This window comes from Hylobates moloch, unplaced genomic scaffold (genome assembly GCF_009828535.3).
Source record: "Hylobates moloch isolate HMO894 unplaced genomic scaffold, HMol_V3 SCAFFOLD_20, whole genome shotgun sequence".
Taxonomy (NCBI): domain Eukaryota; kingdom Metazoa; phylum Chordata; class Mammalia; order Primates; family Hylobatidae; genus Hylobates; species Hylobates moloch.
This window is the reverse complement of record NW_026652295.1, coordinates 54,208,560-54,233,351: the sequence shown is the minus strand read 5'-3', so window position 1 is coordinate 54,233,351 and position 24,792 is coordinate 54,208,560. Positions and strand designations below refer to the sequence as shown.

General features: G+C 37.8%; 1 protein-coding gene across 23 annotated transcripts in view; it reads left to right on the top strand.

Moving 5' to 3' along the window:
* The window catches only part of DST (dystonin), a 495,141-nt gene that overhangs the window by 348,476 nt on the left and 121,873 nt on the right, over nucleotides 1-24,792 (top strand). For 16 of the 23 annotated variants that reach the window (XM_032140274.2, XM_032140272.2, XM_032140269.2 and 13 more), the window contains 11 exons: nucleotides 749-884; nucleotides 1,965-7,466; nucleotides 7,590-7,739; nucleotides 7,883-8,098; nucleotides 8,272-8,421; nucleotides 9,622-9,855; nucleotides 11,073-11,225; nucleotides 11,798-12,031; nucleotides 12,510-12,776; nucleotides 16,304-16,834; nucleotides 18,133-18,309. In XM_032140274.2, the coding sequence (XP_031996165.1) occupies nucleotides 749-884; nucleotides 1,965-7,466; nucleotides 7,590-7,739; nucleotides 7,883-8,098; nucleotides 8,272-8,421; nucleotides 9,622-9,855; nucleotides 11,073-11,225; nucleotides 11,798-12,031; nucleotides 12,510-12,776; nucleotides 16,304-16,834; nucleotides 18,133-18,309 (7,750 nt within the window). The remainder of the gene's footprint in view (nucleotides 1-748; nucleotides 885-1,964; nucleotides 7,467-7,589; nucleotides 7,740-7,882; nucleotides 8,099-8,271; nucleotides 8,422-9,621; nucleotides 9,856-11,072; nucleotides 11,226-11,797; nucleotides 12,032-12,509; nucleotides 12,777-16,303; nucleotides 16,835-18,132; nucleotides 18,310-24,792) is intronic. The other 7 variants (XM_032140288.2, XM_032140287.2, XM_058432038.1 and 4 more) reach the window with 1 other exon arrangement.

Sequence of the window (24,792 nt, the reverse complement as noted above, 5' to 3'; positions counted from 1 at the left end):
TCAGTCAGTGTTTCACTCAGGGAAGGAATCCACCTTTTTCTTAAATCCTTTCTGAATGTCCTCCTTAGGATTATTTCATAATGACTTTATAGTATACCTAAGCAAATTAGGTTAATCCCCTTATAAATTTCCTCTTTTTGTGCTTTAGTCTAAACAAGTTTCATCTTGAGAAATGGTACCTTATTGTCCCTTTTCCATGTTGGGATTAACAATGAGACCTCACCCTCTGTCAGATAGCAGCAATTATTATTTTGGAATTTTGTATGTTAAATAAGGGTCAATACATTAGTTTGCACCCTTTCCTTCAGTGCTTTTCTCAGGCAAGGGAAAGATCCTTAGATTTTTTTTTTTTTTTTTTTTTTTTTTGAGACGGAGTCTCGCTCTGTCGCCCAGGCTGGAGTGCAGTGGCGCGATCTTGGCTCACTGCAAGCTCCGCCTCCCGGGTTCACGCCATTCTCCTGCCTCAGCCTCTCCGAGTAGCTGGGACTACAGGCGCCCGCTACCACGCCCGGCTAATTTTTTGTATTTTTAGTAGAGACGGGGTTTCACCGTGGTCTGGATCTCCTGGATCCTTAGATATTTTTAAGGCCATTCTTAATTTTCATTACAGTCATACTGAGACCTGAGCAGTAGGTATGTGAGGCTATATTTTATTTTACCATCATGTGACAAAATTATTGAACCTAGTACATCTTTATCTCTTGAGGACGACTTGCATTAGTCTTTTTGTCATTTCTGGTTATTTTAGGATGACAGATGAAGAAAGAAATGAATTGGAAAAACAAGTGAAAACTCTTCAAGAAAGTTATAATTTATTATTCAGTGAATCTCTGAAACAGCTACAAGAATCACAAACCTCAGGAGATGTAAAGGTAGAGGAGAAGGTAATATTTATTTAAACATGAGGCTGTTTCAGGAAGCTTAGTTTGATTGCATGGCTCTGGAAATCTATGTCAATAATAAAGAAATGACCTTGAATTTTGTACATAGTTAAAACATGGATTGAGTTTATTTAAATGTTTGGAGATTCCAGTTGTTTATTAAATGCAGTCTTACACGTGCTGATCATCAGTTTCTGTGACATCTTAATCTCTGCCTTGCATGGTAAAAGAAAAGTATCATTCATTCTTCTAACTCTTCTCTTTAAAAGCCATTCTAGTATAGTAGGTATTTTATTATATGATAGGCTATAAAAGAGCCTGTGGGTCATCTCTAAAGGTGGCATTGATGTGTTATAGGGATGGTTTGACTTTCAGAGATATCCAGAGATAGCCCGAGATATTTGAGTAATACAAGGCCATACATTATAGTGAGGATGCCCTAGCATCTTCTTAAAGTATGAATCATTTAAAATTTGGCTGGTACTTAAACTTTTAAAACTTGACAGTGTATATCAACAGGCCTAACATAATATTCAGTATTCAAAACGTTTTTATATTTAATTCCATTACTCCTGGGAATACTTTCCACATAATTTGTCACATTTTGGGGGTATGTAACAATTTTTCTAGTTTCTTAGTTTTTGACTATCTTTGAAGAAGTCTGTATGCTGTAAACATCAATAGCATGGGGTTTGATACTCTCTTTCATGCCACTAGACTCTAATCTCACCTAAATGCAGAAAGCATGGTTTGCCTTCTAGATATGTGTTCTGTTTTCTCACTATCATCATCTACTCTGTTGTGTCTCACTAACCTTGTCAATATACACGATATCAAGTTTTCAATTCACAGATGCATGTTGTTTTCAAAGCTTTTATCACATCCTGTGCTGTTGAATAGATCACTGACATAGATCACTTGTGCATTTGAACTGCCTAACATTCACAGCATTGCTGCGCCTTGGTAAGTAGAGGATTTTTATGTTGAAATGTATTATTTATTTTTTAAAAAGCCTAAGTTGCATGAAAATCCGCCCACCCTTGTGTAACAGAGCGACCTGAGATTTTTGCATTTTCCTTTCAGCTGGATAAAGTGATTGCAGGCACCATTGATCAGACAACTGGAGAAGTCCTTTCAGTCTTTCAAGCAGTTTTAAGAGGCCTCATTGACTATGACACAGGAATTAGGTTGCTTGAGACACAGCTAATGATATCTGGTCTGATTTCACCAGAATTAAGAAAATGCTTTGACCTTAAAGATGCCAAAAGTCATGGACTTATTGATGAACAAATTCTGTGCCAACTCAAAGAAATAAATAAAGCTAAGGAGATTATTTCTGCTGCGTCACCTACCACAATTCCAGTACTGGATGCTCTAGCTCAAAGCATGATATCAGAATCCATGGCCATCAAAGTTCTTGAGATACTACTTTCTACAGGCTCTCTGGTTATTCCAGCCACAGGAGAACAGTTGACCCTACAGAAGGCTTTCCAACAGAACTTGGTTTCCTCAGCATTATTTTCTAAAGTTCTGGAAAGGCAAAATATGTGCAAAGATCTGATTGACCCCTGCACCTCTGAGAAGGTTTCTTTAATAGATATGGTACAAAGAAGTACTTTACAGGAAAACACAGGGATGTGGCTTCTACCTGTGAGACCACAAGAAGGAGGTAGAATAACATTAAAATGTGGAAGAAACATAAGCATTTTAAGAGCAGCTCATGAAGGTCTCATAGACCGTGAAACCATGTTTAGGTTGTTAAGTGCACAGCTTCTTTCTGGAGGTCTGATCAATTCCAACTCTGGCCAAAGAATGACTGTTGAAGAAGCTGTCAGAGAAGGGGTGATTGACAGGGACACCGCTAGCAGTATCCTCACGTATCAGGTTCAAACTGGTGGAATCATCCAGTCAAACCCTGCCAAGCGTTTAACTGTAGACGAAGCAGTACAGTGTGATTTAATAACTTCCAGCAGTGCTCTTCTGGTACTGGAAGCTCAGCGAGGCTATGTTGGACTAATTTGGCCCCATTCTGGTGAAATATTTCCCACATCATCTTCTTTGCAGCAAGAATTGATTACAAATGAATTGGCCTACAAAATCCTGAATGGCAGGCAAAAAATAGCTGCTCTTTATATTCCAGAAAGTTCTCAAGTTATTGGTTTGGATGCTGCTAAACAGCTAGGAATTATAGACAATAACACAGCATCAATTTTAAAAAATATAATACTGCCTGATAAAATGCCAGATTTAGGAGATTTAGAAGCTTGTAAAAATGCCAGAAGATGGCTCTCTTTTTGTAAATTTCAACCCTCCACAGTTCATGATTACAGACAAGAAGAGGATGTTTTTGATGGAGAAGAACCTGTCACTACTCAGACCTCAGGACAAACTAAAAAATTATTTATATCTTATTTAATGATAAATAGCTATATGGATGCAAACACAGGGCAAAGGCTTTTGCTGTACGATGGAGACTTGGATGAGGCTGTTGGCATGCTACTGGAAGGCTGTCATGCAGAATTTGATGGAGACACAGCCATAAAAGAATGTCTCGATGTCTTAAGCTCATCTGGTGTATTTCTTAATAATGCTTCAGGCAGAGAAAAGGATGAATGTACAGCTACACCAAGTAGTTTCAATAAATGTCACTGTGGAGAACTTGAACATGAAGAGACTCCTGAAAATAGAAAGTGTGCTATAGATGAAGAATTTAATGAAATGAGAAATAATATTATCAACAGCGAATTTTCTCAGTCAGGAAAACTGGCAAGTACAATATCAATTGATCCTAAAGTTAACAGTTCACCCAGTGTGTATGTTCCCAGTCCCATATCGCATTTAACACAGACTGAACTTGCAGACGTTAGCATGCTTAGAAGTGACTCCGAAAACATACTTACAAACTATGAAAATCAAAGCCGAGTAGAAACAAATGAACGTGCAAATGAATGTAGTCATTCTAAAAACATTCAAAACTTTCCAAGTGATTTAATAGGAAATCCTATTATGAAATCAAAAATGAGTAAATTCTGTGGTGTGAATGAAACAGAGAATGAAGATAATACAAACAGGGATTCACCTATGTTTGACTATTCCCCGAGGCTAAGTGCCTTGTTAAGTCATGATAAATTGATGCACAGTCAGGGAAGTTTTAATGATACACACACCCCAGAGAGCAATGGAAATAATTGTGAAACCCCAATCTTATCATTCAGCGACAAAACCACATTATCAGGTCAAAGAATAGGAGAAAAATTTCAAGACCAGTTTCTAGGAATTGCAGCTATTAACATCAGTTTACCGGGAGAGCAGTATGGACAGAAATCTTTAAATATGATTTCTAGTAATCCTCAAGTACAATATCACAATGATAAATACATTTCAAATACTTCCGGTGAGGATGAGAAAACACATCCTGGTTTTCAGCAGACGCCTGAAGACGAGGAAAATGAGTCTGAAATAGAAGAGTATTCCTGTGCTGTGACTCCAGGGGGTGATACTGATAATGCCGTTGTGTCTCTTACTTGTGCTACACCATTGCTTGATGAAACCATCAGTGCTAGTGACTATGAAACGTCACTGCTGAATGATCAGCAGAATGACACGGAAACAGACACTGATAGTGATGATGATTTTTATGATACTCCCTTGTTTGAAGATGATGATCATGATTCTCTGCTTCTTGATGGTGACGATCGTGATTGCCTGCACCCTGAGGACTACGACACACTGCAAGAGGAAAACGATGAGACAGCTTCTCCTGCTGATGTTTTTTATGATGTCTTAAAAGAGAATGAAAATTCCATGGTTACCCAGGGGGCACTAGTTGGTAGCTTAAGTGTGAAGGACAAAGCACAGTGTCTTCAGGATTTCCTCATGGATGTTGAGAAAGATGAATTAGATTCTGGTGAAAAAATACATTCAAATCCCATTGGCTCAGATACGGTGAATGGACAGTCACTGGAAACTGGATCAGAAAGGGAATGCACAAATATCCTTGAAGGTGATGAATCTGACTCATTGACTGATTATGATATTGTAGGAGGAAAAGAGAGCTTCATTGCATCATTAAAATTTGATGACAGTGGCAGTTGGAGAGGAAGAAAGGAAGAGTATGTAACTGGACAGGAATTTCACTGTGATACTGATCATTTAGATTCTATGCAAAGTGAAGAAAGTTATGGGGATTATATATATGACAGTAATGATCAGGATGACGATGATGATGATGGCATTGATGAAGAAGGAGGAGGTATAAGAGATGAGAATGGAAAGCCCAGGTGCCAAGATGTGGCTGAAGATACGGATATCCAGTTGTGTGCCTCTATTGTAAATGAAAACAGTGATGAAAATGAAAATATTAATTCAATGATTCTTCTGGATAAGATGCACAGTTGTAGCTCTTTAGAAAAACAGCAAAGGGTAAATGTTGTACAGCTAGCATCACCTAGTGAAAATAGCTTAGTTACTGAAAAAAGCAACCTTCCAGAATATACAACTGAGACTGTTGGAAAAAGCAAAGAAAATCTGTTGAATCATGAGATGGTACTTAAGGATGTATTGCTGCCTATCATTAAAGACACTGAATCTGAAAAAACTTTTGGCCCTGCAAGTATTTCACATAATAATAATATCAGTTCAACTTCTGAATTAGGTAATGATCTAGCAAACACAAAGGTTAAGTTGATTCAAGGGTCAGAATTGCCAGAATTGACTGATTCTGTGAAAGGTAAAGATGAATATTTTAAGAACATGACACCAAAAGTTGACTCATCTCTTGATCACATCATTTGTACTGAGCCTGATTTAATAGGAAAACCTGCTGAGGAAAGCCATTTGTCATCGATAGCCTCTGTAACTGACAAAGATCCTCAAGGGAATGGAAGCGATCTCATTAAAGGGAGAGATGGCAAAAGTGATATTCTAATAGAAGATGAAATGTCAATTCAGAAAATGTACTTGGGTGAAGGAGAAGTGCTTGTAGAAGGTCTAGTAGAAGAAGAAAATAGGCATCTCAAACTTTTGCCTGGTAAAAATACAAGGGATGGTTTCAAGTTAATTAATAGTCAGTTTCCATTTCCACAAATCACAAACAGTGAAGAACTTAGTCAGAAAGGAAGCCTTAAAAAAGCAACTGTAACTCTTAAAGATGAACCAAATAATCTACAAATAATAGTTAGTAAAAGTCCTGTTCAGTTTGAGAATCTTGAAGAAATTTTTGACACATCAGTTTCCAAAGAGATTAGTGATGACATCACTTCAGACATTACATCGTGGGAAGGGAATACACATTTTGAGAAGGAGTCATTCACTGATGGACCTGAGAAAGAACTTGATCTGTTTACTTATTTAAAACATTGTGCTAAAAATATAAAAGCAAAAGATGTAGCCAAACCAAATGAAGATGTCCCAAGCCATGTTTTAATAACTGCCCCTCCCATGAAAGAACATTTACAATTAGGAGTTAATAATACAAAAGAGAAGTCCATTAGTACTCAAAAAGACTCACCTCTTAATGAGATGATCCAAAGTAATGATCTTTGTAGTAAAGAAAGCATCTCAGGAGGAGGAACAGAAATTTCTCAGTTTACACCAGAAAGTATTGAAGCCACACTTTCAATATTATCTCGTAAACATGTAGAAGATGTTGGGAAAAATGATTTTCTGCAGTCGGAACAGTGTGCAAATGGATTAGGAAATGATAACTCCAGTAACACTTTAAATACTGACTATTCATTCTTAGAAATTAAGAAAGAAAGAATTGAGCAACAGCCAGCAAAAGAACAAGCCTTGTCTCCAAGATCCCAAGAAAAGGAGGTTCAGATTCCTGAATTGTCTCAGGTATTTGTGGAGGATGTAAAGGATATCTTAAAAAGCAGTTTGAAAGAAGATCATATGAACCCTCAAGAGGTTGAAGAACCTTCAGCCTGTGCAGACACTAAAATTTTAATTCAAAATTTAATTAAAAGGATTACCACATCACACTTGGTAAATGAAGCATCTACTGTGCCCAGCGACTCTCAAATGAGTGACTCTTCTGGAATTTCCCCCATGAATAACTCATCAGAACTAAAGGCAGAAAGTAGAGATGATCCTTTCTGTATTGGAAGTCTTAAGTCTGAGCTTCTCCTTAATATATTGAAGCAAGATCAACATAGCCAAAAAATCACAGGAGTATTTGAATTGATGAGAGAATTAACTCATATGGAGTATGACCTAGAGAAAAGAGGCATTACATCTAAAGTACTTCCACTGCAACTTGAAAATATTTTCTACAAACTTCTTGCTGATGGATATTCAGAAAAAATAGAACATGTTGGAGACTTTAATCAAAAAGCATGTTCTACATCTGAGATGTTGGAAGAAAAGCCACACATTCTTGGTGATATTAAAAGGAAAGAAGGAAACCAGTATTCTCCTAATTTAGAAACTGTAAAAGAAATTGGACTAGAAATCTCTGCTGTGTGTGCATCAACATTGCCAAGAGATGAGAAGCTCAAGGATCTGTGTAATGATTTCCCAAGTCATTTGGAATGTACTTCAGGGTCAAAAGAAATGGCTTCTGGAGATAGCTCAACTGAACAAGTAAGTTGACTAGTACATTTTATACAGAAATAGCTGCATGAACCATGTGAGAATAATCCCACACATTTGCTTTAAACATCTGCATAAAGGTTATTGAATTAAAATGTCCAACTTTGTTTTTAGTTTTCCAGTGAATTACAGCAGTGTTTACAGCACACTGAAAAAATGCATGAGTATTTGACATTGCTTCAAGATATGAAACCCCCCTTAGACAACCAGGAATCTCTGGATAACAACTTGGAAGCTTTGAAGAATCAACTTAGACAGTTGGAGGTAAGAATTGTCTACTGCCTCTTTATGGATGGTAGTCAGCTGATGTATGACTGGGAAAAAGAAGCAGAACACTTTTATGTTTCATGTTTATATTTGTGTTTTTCACTAAATAGTAAATAGGTCCGGGATATATTTCTTTGCAGACATTTGAATTGGGATTAGCTCCAATTGCTGTTATTTTAAGAAAAGATATGAAGTTGGCAGAAGAGTTTTTAAAGTCTCTTCCCAGTGACTTTCCCAGAGGACATCTTGAAGAACTGAGTATTAGCCACCAGAGTTTGAAGACCGCCTTCTCTTCCCTCAGCAACGTGTCTTCCGAAAGAACGAAACAGATCATGCTTGCGATTGACTCTGAAATGGTAGGTACAAAATGTCAAAATTTTGATTTATGAAGAAAATTTTATTATTTGAGCATTTAGTCATAAGATGGAGTATTTTAGTTTTAGAGTGTTAAACCCTTAAACAGAGTCATTATTTGTAAGAATTTGACATTTTGGGGAAAGACAACTGAATGCACAATTTTCTTTTCTAGTCTAAACTAGCAGTTTCCCATGAAGAATTTCTGCATAAACTTAAGTCATTCTCAGATTGGATATCAGAGAAGAGCAAATCTGTGAAGGATGTTGAGATTGTGAATGTTCAAGATTCTGAATATGTAAAGAAACGTTTGGAGTTTCTCAAGGCAAGTATCAAAACAAAGATGACAAAATATCTTTCAAAAACTATGACTTTAATATATAACAACTGTTTAGAAAATATGACTTTACTAAGGCTATAAAGGATTATTTCCTTTCTTTGTCTCTAGAGATGTCTTTATTCATAGTTGACACAACTATAAAATAATCACAACTTTAAGAGTACCATTCTGATGCTATCCCAAATGCCTTATCATACTCTTACACCACTGACATGTTGAGATTTTTATTTATATATTTATTTATGTTAGTCACATAAATATATAATAGTATGAATTAGTCATATAAAAATCATCATGTAAATACATAATAATATATGTAGTACAGTCATGCATCACATAATGATGGAGATACATTCTGAGAAATGCATTGTTAGGTGATTTTGTGTTTTGCAAACAACAAAGAGTGTACTTACACAGACCTAGATGGCATCCTTTACTACACACCTAGGCTGTATGATATACCTGTTGCTCCTAGGCTACAAATCTCTACAGCATGTTACTGTACTGACTACTATAGGCAATTGTGATACAGTGGTATTTGTGTATCTAAACATAGAAAAGTACAGGAAAAATAAGGCATTGTAATCTTATGGGACCACCATTTTATATGTGACCTGTCATATGTGGCTCATGACTGTGTTTATATGTTGTCACTTTTGGCATTCTTTTTTTTTTTTCCAAGTTCTTAATTTGAACAGCATTCCTCATGAACAAAGATTAGGCTCCTGGCCTGAGAGTCAGAAAACTGAAATTCTGGCATATTTCATTCATATTTCAAATCCCCCAAAGTATTATTTATATCTTACCACAATTACATGAATGTTGTAAATGTTAGCAAGTCATATTTTAAGGTAGATGTTTCTCTTCAGTGTGCTAAATATACCTAAGTTAGGTCTTTGCCTTTTGTCAGAGTTATATTTTAAGTGCAATGTGACAGGTAAAGATAAAACATTTTTAAGGGGATTATTTATCTTTTTATATAATACTAACTACCATGGTATTTAAATAATTAATTTATCATTTATTACTAGATGATAAATAGATTTTTGATGAATAGCAAAAAAATTCATAAAACTTGCATTCCCTGATGTGAGAAATGTATTTACAAAACATAAATATTATCATTAATATAAATTTTATCATGGCTTAACTTTCTACTGATAACTTGTACTACTTTTTTAACAGAATGTATTAAAAGACCTTGGACATACCAAAATGCAGCTGGAGACTACTGCCTTCGATGTGCAGTTCTTCATTTCTGAATATGCACAGGATCTGTCTCCCAACCAAAGCAAACAACTGCTGAGGCTCTTAAATACAACTCAGAAGTGTTTTCTTGATGTACAGGAGTCAATAACTACCCAGGTGGAACGTTTAGAGACTCAGTTACATCTAGAACAAGATCTTGATGATCAGAAGGTTTGCCTTTCTTCGTGGAGTTGGCATTCTTTGTTTTTAGTGTGAAACCATAATGTAGATACCCAAGGAGTATAGTGTGACAGGAAAGATTTTCTGGAAAGTCATGAATGGATAAGATACAGTGTACATACAAATCCTACAGTGCATAACAATATTGTTTTCACTAATGATGCTATAATTTAGTTGATTTGAATTTTTGTGACTCCCAAAAATACTTAACTTCAAGTGAGAGTCTTGATTGCCCCTCACCCCAAAACTAGGAGATTTGAATGCATTTAGAAATTTAACACATTGAGGAACATCTGACTAAAGAAGGTTAAGAGTTTCGTTTTCCTCTGGGAAGCAATACAGCACAGCAATTCAGAACATGGGCTCTGGAGCTAGATTGCCTGATTTCATATCCCAGCTTCACTACTCATTCATTCTGTGAACTAGGGCAAGTGACTTAACCTCAGTTTAATCATTGGTAGACTGGAAATAACAATAGCGCTTACCTGCTAGTGTTGTGAGCATTGATAAAAAGAATGTATGTAAAACAATACCTTGCCTAGCATGTGTTAGGCTCTTAGTAAACATGATCTATGGCTATAAGATGAATAATTAGTGTATATGTAGTAGGAAAATGAAAGGTGCAAGTAATTAGTGTTGACTTCCTAATCTTTTAGAAGATTTAATGAATTATACGAGTGCTATATCTAATAGCAATAATGAGCAGAGAGGTGAGAATGCACTTAGACATAGTGATTAAGTAAAAATGTTGCATGCAATGTTCCTTTTATTATTTCCTAAAGCACCAGACATTGTCTCTAGCATGATAACCTATATACACATATCAAATATGTTAACCTACAAATCACAACTAACTTCTCTTTTGATGTCCTTTTGCAGAATTAATTCTATGTGTCGCAGGTTTCAACAGCTTAAGAAAATGGGATGTTTCTTCCTGTTGGTCAGAAGTTCCATCTCTTACAAATATGCATGGCCAGTATTCTCTTGAGCAGTTTCATCTAAACATGATCACTTTCTTTGTATATGGGATATGCTCATATTTTCTGTCTCACCTTGCTCAGTTTGTACCCTACTGCTATCATGTTTACAGCATACTTATAAAAGCTTATTAGACAAAACTTGGAAAATGTGTTCTAATAAGAAGCTATCACAATAGCGATTTTGTGACCACCACACATTTAAGATGTTTTGGGTTTTCTTCACTTTAGATTGTAGCAGAGCGTCAGCAGGAGTATAAAGAGAAACTCCAAGGGATATGTGATCTTCTTACCCAAACTGAAAACCGCCTAATTGGTCACCAAGAAGCCTTCATGATTGGAGATGGCACAGTTGAGTTAAAGAAATATCAGTCCAAGCAAGAGGTAGAATTTGGTTTTCTATCAGCAGATCTATGTTGATGTTATGTTCGATTACTATCATTTGGAAGTCAGTGAAGATTATTGAAAATACCAGTAATTTTAGCTTTTTAGAAGCAAGGCATACCCAAGACGCCCTGGGCTTGAGCTTTAAACTTTATACTTCATTTTTATCCTGAGTGATAACCACATTAAAAAATAAAACTTTAGAAACAATAAATTTTAGCATATATTTACAAGCCTTTGTACATGTGCTTATATAATATAAAAAAATCTGGTGTGTGCAAATTTGTATAGATCGTGTACTGAATACTTATGTGTTTTCAGTGTTTCACTGACTGCATTCTTTCGTTAAACATGAAAATTCATCCTTTTCTTTAATATTGTTTGAGTTTCAAATTATATTAAGTATTGTGATTGAAATAAGTCAACTCAAATTAACATACTGAATATGTTTATTCAAGCTACATATACTAGACTCCCTCTCTCTACTCACCCTGTCTTTTAGAATTACAACTCTGGAAGAACTAAATAGGTAAAAATTTAATAAAATATATTTTTTCCTTTTGTGTTATAAGGAATTACAGAAAGATATGCAAGGAAGTGCACAGGCATTGGCTGAAGTAGTGAAAAACACAGAGAACTTCTTAAAAGAGAATGGTGAAAAGCTGTCACGGGAAGATAAGGCTTTGATTGAACAGAAACTTAATGAAGCTAAGATAAAGTGTGAACAGCTTAATTTAAAAGCAGAACAGTCTAAAAAGGAGCTGGATAAAGTCGTGACAACAGCAATCAAGGAAGAAACTGAAAAGGTCCTTATTCAAATATGTGGTGCACTATTGCTATGTCAAAAAGCTTAACAGCCACTTGATTTATTATTAAGTAATATCCAGTGGTAGTAAATAAGGATTATCACTAAGGATTATTATGGGATTCTGGGTTTCCAGGTACATAATTGACCAAGTACTACAAAAGGTTTGAAGAGTTAGTTGGCTTTGCTTAACTTTCTCTTAATATTTAAGTGAGGTTGTGAAACTTTCTTCTTGTGAAATGTGTGATCACTCATCAATTATAGTTAAAATTTTGGAATGTATTTTTAAGAACAGGGGAAACTTCAAAGTAACTGCCTGTTGCTCTAAGGTTTAATTTCAGTTGTTAAGTTTTCAATGTGTGTCAGTTTTTAGTACCCTCATTCTAATTTAAAATGTTCTAAGTATTTACTTTTGGAATGTCTTAAAACTGTGCCTTGGCCCACGTTCTGAATTCCTCCTGTGAACTTTCTCTTCCCAGGTTGCAGCGGTGAAGCAGCTGGAAGAGAGCAAAACCAAAATAGAAAACCTTTTGGACTGGTTGTCAAATGTTGACAAAGACTCAGAAAGGGCAGGGACAAAACACAAACAGGTAATCGAACAGAACGGGACCCATTTTCGAGAAGGTGATGGCAAGTCAGCAATTGGAGAAGAGGATGAAGTTAATGGTAACCTGTTGGAGACTGATGTTGATGGACAAGTTGGAACCACTCAGGAGAATCTGAATCAGCAATATCAGAAAGTTAAGGTGTGTTGTTGTAAACATATGATATCGTTCAATTCTATTTCCAGGTCGGTAAAGAGAGAAATAACCTAGCACATGAGTTCTTTTCAAACCTTACTGACAAAAGAGGTTTTTTTCTGTGTTCATCATGTCAGATATAAATTATTATGAGAGTTCTAAGCAAGTCAAAAAATAATGAGAAATAAATTGTAGAGTTGGCATTCTTCATGTAAGTGAAGTAGAATTATTATAAAGATTTAATAATAATAGTTAACATTTATAGAACAATTAAAGTGGGCACTCTTCTAAATTCTTTCCATTTTAACTCATTTCATCTTCCCAATTACTCTTTGGGGTTTTTATTTTCATCTTACAGATGAGGAAACTGTAACTGACAGTATTAAAGTAGCTTTATACCTATCTAGAAAGGGCTGGAATTTGGACTTAAAACTAGGCCATATGTTCACTCTGCTAAATCTGAATCTGTGTTCTAAGAGAACAATCTTTTTTTTTTTTGAGACAAGCTCTCACCCTGTCGCCCAGGTTAGAGTGCAATGAAACCAGCATGGCTCACTGCAGCCTCAAACTCCCTGGCCCAATTGATCCTCTCACCTCAGCCTCCTGAGTAGCTGGGACTACAGGTCTGTGCTGCCATGCCTGGCTAATTTTTGTAATTTTGTAGTGATGAGGTCTCTCTATGTTACCCAGGCTGCTCTCGAAGTCCTGGGCTCAAGCATTCCGCCCATGTCCTCCCAAAGTGGTGAGATTACAGGCATGAGCCACTGTGTCCAGCCTAAGTTGAGCTCACTTAAGTTCTTTCTGAGCTCAGCTCATCTATTCAGTTAAGGCTATTGTTGAGAAGAGATATAAAAGCCCTTCTACCAATTTACTCCATGACATAAATTAAAGCTAACATTAATGCTACTATAGGAGCAAAGGCGACTTCTGTAGAACCACTTTTAAAGTGTCAATCATTTTATTTCAATATTTGGCTTTTGACAGACGGTTTCTGGACCTCAGAAACTTTTACAGGTCTATTTATTTTCTTCCTACTCTTCATATTTGGAATCTTTGGAATAGGATACTCCCTATGAGGTTCTTATAGAAAATACAAATTAAACCAGAAGAAGAATGGGATGGGAGTATTTACTGCTCACAATTTTAACGGGCTATTATAGGACCTTATTATGAAAAATAAAGTCTCTTAAAATGAAAAATCTAGTGAATTCCTAAAGGAACATTATGAGTCAGTTACAAAGAAGTCAGGAAAGGTTAGTAAGTTGACCAAAGTAGTGAGAAATACTGGTGGGTAGACTTAAACATAAAGATATCACACAGGAAAGCCCTTGGTTTTAGGCACAGTGTGGCATTTCCCATCTGATCATTTTACCTCAAAGAATATGGGACTCTGTGCTTTAGAAAATCCTAATCTGGGCCAGGCTTGATGGCTCCTGCCTGTAATCCTAGCACTTTGGGAGGCTGAGTCGGGTGGATCACAAGGTCAGGAGATCAAGACCATCCTGGCCAACATGGTGAAGCCCTGTCTCTACTAAAAATACAAAAATTCGCTGGGTGTGGTGGTGCGTGCCTGTAATCCCAGCTACTCGGGAGGCTGAGGCAGGAGAATCACTGGAACCCAGGAAACGGAGGTTGCAATGAGCCAAGATCGTGCCACTGCACTCTGGCCTGGCAACAGAGCGAGACTCCGTCTCAAAATAAATGAATGAATGAATGAATGAATGAAAGTCCTAATGTGGTAGCATGGAGAGAGGGCCAAAGCACCTGAGCCAGGAACTTCTAGCTTTCAGTAGTTGTCCCATATGTCCTGGGCCAAGCCATTCTCCTCCTTCAGCTTAAGAGTCCTTATCTGTCAGAGGAAGGGGATGGATCTGATCATTTATATGGTGTTGCATGTGTCTGTCCATCCTATTTTGTGCAAAGCCCTTCGGAGGGGGGTGGGTAGCATATGAATGTATTTCCAATACCAAAAACACAAGTCTATGGGAAAGAAGTTAGATAAAAATATTTACTATGTGCCCACTAGGTGGGCACTGTTATAGACAGTGAGGATACCAGTGTTAATTAATGAGCCAGTTCTGAGCTGACTAATTGGGATCAGACTTTCAAGTGAACGGCTGCCCCATAGCAGTGCTTCTAAGGTAGTCCTTTTCACAGCATAGAGTTATTCTCACTCAGCTCCTGTGTGCCAGCACTGTTTTCAGTACTTGGGATTCCACAGTGAGCAAAATAAATTCCCTGCGCCCCCCTTGCACACTAGTTAGTGAGAATGTTACAGCAGACAATAACTAAGTTATATGGTAGGTTAGAAGGCAGTGAGTACTAAGGGAGAAAAGGAGTTAGGTAAGGGTGGTTGAGTGTGGGGTGGGGGACCAGTTTTCAGCATTTAAACAGGACTCAATGGAGATGGGTGCAATTAGCTAAGCAGATATCTGATAAAAGAGCTGTAACTAGACAAAGAACAACAGGAGAAAAAGCTCCTAAAGTGTTTACCAGGGTGGGGATGGAGGTAAGGGTGGGAGCAGCAAAGAATCTGGAGGTAATAAAAGGGGCTCTGAGGTAATGGGAGCGAGTCATTTGGCTCCATGGAAGCCGTTACAAGAAATGTGGGAAATTGCCCAGAAGGATTAGTATCCTTTTTGCCACACTTTTGTATGGCAAATTGGGGTGAATGGAAGAAGATGCTTATGGCTGGAGGGAAAGGGACTTCGCCTGCCTGATGCCTCCCTGCTTCCCTGAAGACAGGGTATCAGTAGCTCTGTATACCTGCGACTTGCCTGCAGCACACCTGCCTGGGCGCCCTGCCTTCCTGCCTTCAGAGTGGATTTGAATTTCTGGCACATGCGCAGCTCTGCAGGAAGTGCTCTACATATGTGATCTCATGTACTCCTTAACAGCAACCTGTGATGTGTAGGAGTTATTGTCTCCGTTTTTCACACGCAGGAAACTGAGGCCCAGTGAAGCTGAGTAGCTCCAGGATTCTCTTTTATTATATCTGCTTCTCTAATGTCCACTGGGCTTCTCTGAATGTACAGTGTTCTTGCTTAGTTATTTTTGAAACCTTTTTAAAGCTTAAAGTTACAGATTCTTTTTCCCTATTTAAAAGTTTTCCAGGATCATTTTGTAATAAAAAATATTGTACTTGTTTGCCCAAAAATTAGGTAAAGACATTCTCTTTTGGGTAGTTGTGAGAAAGCAGGGAATAAAATGAGATCAGATTATAGACACTTATTTTAGAATTGGAATAGAAATTGGCTTTTCCAAACTTCTGAAAAATGTTGTCTGTCCTATCTGATTAAGTACATAGAGAAGATTGGAAATTTTCTTTAAAATGAGATTAACATGCTCAAAATGCCTTGTTATTCTGAAATTCACCAATAAAAGGGAGTATGGTATAGCTTGAAAAGGGGAATGAGAAGCAAGTTGTAGCCCTGTAGATCATTGAAACCTGTCAGTCTTGAGGCGGCAAGGAGCTCCCTGCAGGTGTAACCCTGTTACTGCTTGAAGATTACGATCAATTTGTTTTCACATAGGCCCAACACGAGAAGATCATCTCTCAGCACCAAGCAGTCATCATAGCCACTCAGTCTGCACAAGTGTTGCTTGAGAAACAGGGTCAGTATCTTTCTCCTGAAGAAAAAGAGAAACTGCAAAAGAACATGAAGGAACTGAAAGCGCATTATGAAACTGCACTGGCTGAGTCAGAGAAGAAAATGAAGTTAACTCACTCTCTGCAGGAAGAATTAGAAAAGTTTGATGCTGACTATACCGAGTTTGAGCACTGGCTACAGCAGTCAGAACAAGAACTTGAAAACCTGGAGGCAGGTGCAGATGACATCAATGGTTTAATGACCAAATTGAAGAGGCAGAAGAGTTTCTCAGAAGACGTTATTTCTCACAAGGGTGACTTGAGATACATTACAATTTCTGGAAACAGAGTGTTGGAAGCTGCCAAATCTTGCAGCAAGAGAGACGGTGGCAAGGTTGATACTTCTGCAACCCACAGAGAAGTGCAGCGCAAGTTGGATCATGCTACTGATCGGTTCAGGTCTCTCTACTCTAAGGTAACGTTATTTTGATTTTTTAAGGGAAAAGTAAATCTGCAATTATAGTTTTCAATTATAGTTTTGGAATAAGAGGCAAGAAACCTAAAATCCAAAACAGGAGGAAAAGGTAGCTTTAGCCTACTTCTATTTTTTTTTTTTTTTTTGAGAAGGAGTCTCACTCTGCTCACTCTTTCACCCAGGCTGGAGTGCAGTGGCATGATCTCGGCTCACTGCAACCTCTGCCTCCCAGGTTCAAGCAATTCTCCTGCCTCAGCCTCCCGACTAGCTGGGACTACAGGCATGTACCCCCATGCCCGGCTAATTTTTTTTCTATTTTTAGTAGAGATGGGGTTTCACCGTGTTAGCCAGGATGGTCTCGATCTCCTGACCTCGTGATCCGCTCACCTCAGCTTCCCAAAGTGCTGGGATTACAGGCGTGAGCCACCGTGCCCAGCCTTCTCTCTTATTCACCTGCTTTACTTCTGAACAATGTATTTAAAGATGAGAAACTTAAGATTACTTTAGTTTTGAGAGCGTGATTTCCAGAAGTCCCAGCTCTCAAATGCTCTAATATCCAATGTGACCACAAGATGGCGGTTGTGCATTGACTCTAAGCAAAAACAGATGCTTGCAGCCTCTCAAGCTTGGGAACTGGTTTCATCTCAGATTATCCTCTTCACAAACACTGCAGGTGTTTGTCTTGTATATTTGATCAGTATGTTATTTTAATACTTAATGAATAAAAGACTGTTTTGCTTGTTTTACTTCTGTGGTCAAGTAAAAGGTTTTTTTTTGAAAAAAAACCTAAGAAAATATTTACTGGTTTGTAATATAATCTGAACAGACTTGCCAAGTTGCATAAATGATTTAAAGGTCATCACTGGCTCTTGGACTTTGCTCCATTCTAATATAGACTCTTTGTCTTCCTTTTGTTAATTAACTTGTGCAACATAGAGACATTTATTAAGCACCTTTAAAACCCTTCCATCAAATCCATATCTATACACATGGTGTATCAAAATCTCCTTCCTCTGATGATTGATGTCTTTATCTTTTATTCTGTTAAGACTCAGCTCTTGTAAATATGTTTTTGAATTGGTATAAATCCGGAACTCTCTATTTTATGGTTACTTTTTGGCTTCTTACAGGGTACCTCTTCATATAAAGGAGAAAATTTTAGCCCTACAGAGTTTTTATTAACTTTGGTGGAAGTCTGTTTTTTTCCAAGTTACATATTTTATAGGTCCTAAGATTATTTGATGCATATGAAAATAGTGGGTTTTAATCTCCTACCCCTTTTCTCTTTTGATTGTTAGTGCAATGTTCTTGGAAATAATCTTAAAGATCTGGTGGATAAATATCAACACTATGAAGATGCTTCATGTGGACTTCTTGCTGGACTCCAGGCCTGTGAGGCCACAGCGAGCAAACACTTATCTGAACCTATTGCGGTGGACCCCCAAAATCTTCAAAGGCAATTAGAAGAGACCAAGGTAAAAAGCGAGAGAAAGATCCAAATTTCCAGTAGTCTTACTGAAAGGCTTCCAATTTCTCACACTTTTGTGATAGTTTCAGCTAAGAGAGGGGAACAAATGATGTGAAAAGTATACTTCTGCCTCCAGAGGTAGTTTTGACTCTATTTCTCCACAGTACATTCTTTTTTTTTCCAAAATTTTTTTTTTTTTTTTTTGAGATGGAGTCTCACTCCATCGCGTAGGCTGGAGTGCAGCAGTGTGATCTCGGCTCACTGCAACTGCCGCCTCCTGGGTTCAAGTGATTCTCCTGCCTCAGCCTCCCAAGTAGCTGGGACTACAGGCACCCGCCACCAGCTGGGACTGCAGGCGCTAATTTTTGTATTTGAGACGGGGTTTCGCCATGTTGGCCAGGCTGGTCTTGAACTCCTGACCTCAGGTGATCCACCTGCCTCACCCTCCCAAAGTGCTGAGATTACAGGTGTGAGCCACCGCACCCAGCTTTCCTGATGTTTTTTTAACAGGTTTGACATTGCTGTTATGGCTTGTGACCTGCCCCTCCATCCCCAAACAAAACTCAGTATTTTCCTGGCCACTTATTTATCTTTATACTTACTTATCTTGTTCACTGTCTTTTCCTCCATTAGAATTAAGCTCCACAAGAACAGGTGTTTTTGTCCGCTTTATTCATTGCTGTATTCACAGCACCTAGAATATTACCTGGCCCAAAGTTGGTACTCAATAAATATTTGTTAAGGAATGGACAGTTGGAATGGAAGAAGGGATGCTACCATCATATTCAGCAGTTCTAAGGACCAGGATTAGGGTTTTTACTGAATATCTTCATGATTCATAGAGATACAAACTTGAATAATTACTCAGTACAGTTCTCAAAAAGTCCACCCGCTCTTTCAGAAATACAGGCTCGGTGTCAAAACTGCATAACAGTGGGATTCTCAGTCATACAGTGGTGGAGAGTTTTTAATCTATTTTTATAATGTAAAACTTATTTTAAAATTCTAAAGTAAAGGATGAGAACTAATGTGACCAGTAATTTTGAGTTTAAAGGTTTCATTTCATAAATCTATTATATGATTCCATTTCACAGGTTAATAATAGTAGGTTATTACTGCTATAGCTAGAAAATAAACACAGGATTGCCAGTTAGACAACTGTCTTTCCGAAGTTAATTGCATATTATTTACAGAGTCAAAAAACTGTGCTGTTAACACGGGAAACAGGTACCCTGATGGGCAAGCTTAAAGTTAGGTATTGCCTGAGATTGACAACTCTGGAAAGCTAAGTTATACCTGGGTGAAATGTGGCAGGTTAATGTCAGGCAGAGAGAAGGCCTGTGAAGGGGTGGGAAGTGTAGGATGAGAGCAGGGAAGGAGGTCAAGCTGGGAGGTCAAGAGAGTGGAGGGCACTGCTTCTTTCCCGGGCTGAAGAGTTTATCTAGCCCTTCACTGGACACTAGGGAGAGGTTGTGGGCCAGGTCAGCATCCCCAGATCCATGCAGCCTCCTCAGGGTTGCTTCCTTTTTTCCAATGTGCATTTTCAGTCCTGTTTTTTTTTTTTCTTTCTCCTTTCCACAGGTACAAGAAGAAATCTATCTTAATTAAGTTTTTAGTTCCCAATGTATTGTATATTCAAGGACAAGATATGTGGTGGGAGTAGAGGAGATACTGTGACATTAAGGTCATTATTTTAGTAGGAAATACATATCATTTAAAATAATTATTGATTGCATATATTACATTTAATTAGGAAGTTATTTTAAGTATAGAAAATGCATAAAATAGAAATAACACATTTTAAGTTAGATCTATATTAGTAAACAGATTATATTCCATATAAAAGTAATTTTTATATAACTAGAGCAGAAAAAGAATAAAACCCAAAGAATGTGATGGTTTTTTAATTAAACAGATACATGGATAAATTTTAAAATGGAAAAACCTATTTAGTAATTGCTGCAGAAGACTCTTACAGTTTTAAAACAGCTAAAGAAATGTGAAAAAGAAAGAGATATCAAAGGAGAATGAATTCTAATTAAGTCACAGCGTAATTTTAAAAATTAAATGTACAATTAAAGTTGTTGCTGATAATGCACATATTTTTGTCTCAGAAGATTTCAGAATGTATCAAGGATAAATTTTTATGAGGATTAGGTGGCCTCCATTTCATTCATGTTTATTAACATTTTACAATTACTTTTAACAATAATATAAACCCATGAGACTACTACAAAAAATCAGTCTTTCTACATGTAACATACTGTCTTCTCCTTATATTCTGATGAATCATAAATGTAATTTTGGGGGCACTCAATTTGTTCATTTCATTTGAAATATTTTTGGCCAATAGCATATTGTTATTAGCATTATTCTTCAAAGAACTGTTAACTGTGTTGTCAACAGTCTGATACTACTAGGCCATAATAACACTCCTCAAGATCCCCTTCCAGGGAAATTAGTGGATAAAACAAGATTTTAGCCCCATAAGAGGTGCAGAAAACAGGATTTTGGGACCAGTCTCAAGGCCTGGGTGTGGAACCAGCAATGGGGATTGCATTGACTGACAATGTCAGCCTTCCAGACTTGCACTGATCTCTGGGGTGGTGTTAAGTCAGGAAACTTTTATGAATTGTACAAATGCCTGGAAGTGTATGGACTTCGCTGTCTTCTCATCCCAACAGGTATTCTCTTGTCACAGATCCTTCTTTCATGTCTTAATTTCCTTGAAATCCATTGAAAACAATATAAGGTACCCATTTGAATACCATAATTAACAGTTTTTTTCCAAAATAGCACTATAAACAACTATTATTGTTCAATTAGGACCTTGATACTTGCTAGGAATTAAAAATGATTAACTCTCTTGAATATAATTGTCAAGAGTAAAGGCATGTGATGTTTTGAGAAGAAGAGGTGAAGAAGACATGCTTCTTTTATAATTCACTTCTGAGTTTTAAGCTGGTAGTCAGGGCCATCTTTGGTATTGGATATTCTGATAGAACAATGATCACTTTTAGATGTATTTATTCATTCAGTAAACATTTGTATGCTGAGTTTCATGAAGGCACAAAGATATTAAAACCCTGTCTCTGCCCTTGGTGAACTCACATCCTAAAAAAAAATTTTCAGAGGGTTCCCTTCACTTACTTCATCTCCTAAATAACCATGTTATATGAATAAGCTGTCACTGTGGTCTAGATTCAGTCTGGTCACAGGTAAAAAGTTCATGTCTTGAGGGATTTTTTTTACACTTCCCGTAATTAAACTGCTAGGAGAATTTTTCAAACAGATCCACTCTGATGAGGATTCTTTGGCATCTTGAAACAACTGTAGGTTCTGGCATTCTACATCCTATGTTGGTCATGGTTTGGTGGGCCTTTTGACGTATGCACAGACTGCCCGTATGTCATCTCAGTTTCTTGGATTATGAAGATTAGTTGAGGAAATTTTTGCCATTAGCTTTAGGCATTTAAATAATGATAATAAATAATGCTGAAATAGAAGAAAACCTTTTTAGGTCTTACATCTGATATGTTCATTTATTTACTTAGTTGCTCATTTATTCCAGAAAAAATTTTTTGGAGCCTGCTATGTGTCAAGCACTGATCTAGGCACTAGTAATAGAAAGCCGAAAGGGATGACTTCTTAGTTCTCAAGAAGGCTATAGTTTGATAGGAGACACAGATAAATCCAATAATAGTCACAGGGTATTTATGGGAGTTCCTGTAAGGAGTACTTACTAAAGCTAGGAGTGCGGAGAGACTTAGGGAAGGTTTTCCAGCTGAGTATTAAAAGGCGAAGAAGAGCCAAGTTCAGGATGACAGGGGCAGGTTGCATGAAGAAGTTGGTATGTAGAGTTGCTAAGACATTGGTTCCAGCATGAATAAATAGCTAAGAAATAACTGTGCTGGACATTTCTGAAACAAAGTTGAGATTGAAGGTAGAATTAGGGAATAGATTTCATTGGACCTTTTATAGCATGCTCAAGTCTTGGCCTTTTTGTGAAGGGAGACTACTAAGAGATTTTAACGGGGTTATATTTGGCTGTTCTTATGTTGCTATAAAGAAATACTTGAGACTGGGTAATTTATAAAGAAAAGAAGTTTAGTTGGCTCACGATTCTACAGGCTGTACAAGCATGGCACTGACATCGCTCAGCTTCTGGGGAGGCCTTAGGGAACTTTTACTCATGGTGCAAGGCAAAGCAGGAGCAGGCATGTGACATAGCAAAAGCAGAAGCAAGTGAGAGAGAGGGAGAGAGAGAGAGAGAGAGAGAGAGAGGTGGGGCAGTGGGGAAGTGCTACATACTTTTAAATGACCAGATCTTGCTAGAATTCACTCACTGTCGAGGGCAGCACCAAGATGATGATGGTAAACCATTCATGAGAAATCATCTCCCACCAGGTTCTACCTTGAACATTGAGGATTGCATTTCAATGTGAGATTTGGGCGGGGACAAATATCCAAACTATATCAGGGGTGATATGCGGTCAGATATATATTTTAGATAGAACACATTAGGAGCTATATTATAGAAGTGATTGGAGGCAGGATCTAACACAGTTAGGATTCTTTTTTCAACAATCCAAGAGAGAGATTATCCTGGAATGATCCAGAAATATGGAGCAAAAGTTGACTTTTAAAAAATATTAAGCAGGTAAAATTGTTGATTGATTTGCATGTGTGGAAAAAAAAGCTTTAAATGGTTGATTTGCATGTGGAAAATAAGCCTTAGGACAGAATCTAGGAGGAACTTCAGGTTGACTACTTGGGTAGTCAGATATACCCCAGGAGAAAGTGTAGGTACAGAGAATGAGATGGTAAGTTCAGATTCAGCTTTTTTGAGTTGGAGGTGACTGCATACATCCAGATGGAAATACTCAAGAGGCAGTTGGAAAGCTAGGCCCATGGCCAAGGATGAATTCACATCTACAACTGGACATTTGGGGGCTTTGAAATCCAAATGCAGGAGTAGAAGAGGAGCGTGAGTCGCTTAAGATAAATTAAAGCTGGGAATAGGCCTGTGTGGCCAGGCAGCCCACTTTTGCAGAAATCTGTAAGAGCTGTTAGAAATGCAGGGTCAAACTTCTGGAAGACGTATCTGTGGCTCCTGCTTCCATCTTTTTTTTCCTCCTTCCCATTGTTGAGCCACAACTGTTCACTCAGAGATACGCAGGGACCGCTATTCGTTAAATTCAAGGACTCATTAGTCTTTCAGTTTACATTATCCTTTCTGAAGCAGTTGACACTGTTAACCTTTTCCACTTCTCTCTTCCTTTAATCTTTGGGGACAGAGTTATTCTGGGCCCATTTCCACCCCATCAATTACATGTGTTCTTTTTTTTTCTCTCCCCATCACTTATATATAAATATTCTCCATGATTCTTTGGAATCTCCTTCTCTGGCATTCCTGTGCTTTCTTGTTTAGGAGTCACATCATGTATCTTGACTTCCAATTCTCTATGTCTGTTTCCAGTTTGGGTTCCAAGTCTCTTCCATTTCCAGTTTTGCTGTTTCCTTCTGGAGGAGGGTCCCGAAAGCACTTTGAAATCATGAATTCCAAAACAGGCATTCCTTTACTCTTAGCTTGCTCTCACTTTTTTTTTTTTTTTTAAATAAATTCCACTAATTGTCTGGGAGCATTGGCTCATTCCTATAATCCCAGCACTTTGGATGGCTGAGGCAGGAGGATTGCTTGAGCCCAGGAGTTTGAGACCAGCCTAGGCAATGTGGCAAAACCCTGGCTCTACAAAAAAATACAAAAATATTAGCTGGGCATGGTGGCATGCACCTGGGGTTCTAGTGACTTGGGAGGCTCCGGTGGGAGGATCACCTGAGCTTGAGAGGTCGAGGCTTCAGTGAGCTGAGATTGTACCAGTGCACTCCAGCCTGGGCAACAGAGTGAGACGCTGTCCCCCTCACCAAAAAAAAAAAGAAAGAAAGAAAGAAAAAGTAAATTCTGTGAACTACCTAGGCTCAAAATCTTTGGACACTTCTACTCTTGTCTCTTCTTGTCCTTTGTTCCTGCCCTCTCCAGCAGTGCTGTCTAATAGAACATTCTGTGATGATGAAATTTTTTATTTTTTTAAATTTTTATTTATTTATGTTAAGGAAGTAGGAATATCACTGTGTCACCCAGGCTGGAATTCACAGTAGCATGATCATAGCCCACTGCAGCCTCAAATTCCTGGGCTCATGCAGTCTTCCTGCCTCAGCTCCTGAGTAATTGAGACTACAGGCACCGACTACCATGCCTGGCTAATTTTTAAACTTTTTTTGTAAAGACAAGGTCTCGCTTTATTACCAGGCTGATCTTGAACTCCTGGCCTCAAGTGATCCTCCCAAGTTGACCTCCCATAAAGCATTGGGATTACAAGTGAACCACCGCACCAGCTGGAAATACTTTATTTATATTTTGCTCTGTTCAACTGGTAGCCACTAGCCACAGTGACTACTTGGCACTTGAAATGTGGCTACTGTAACCGAG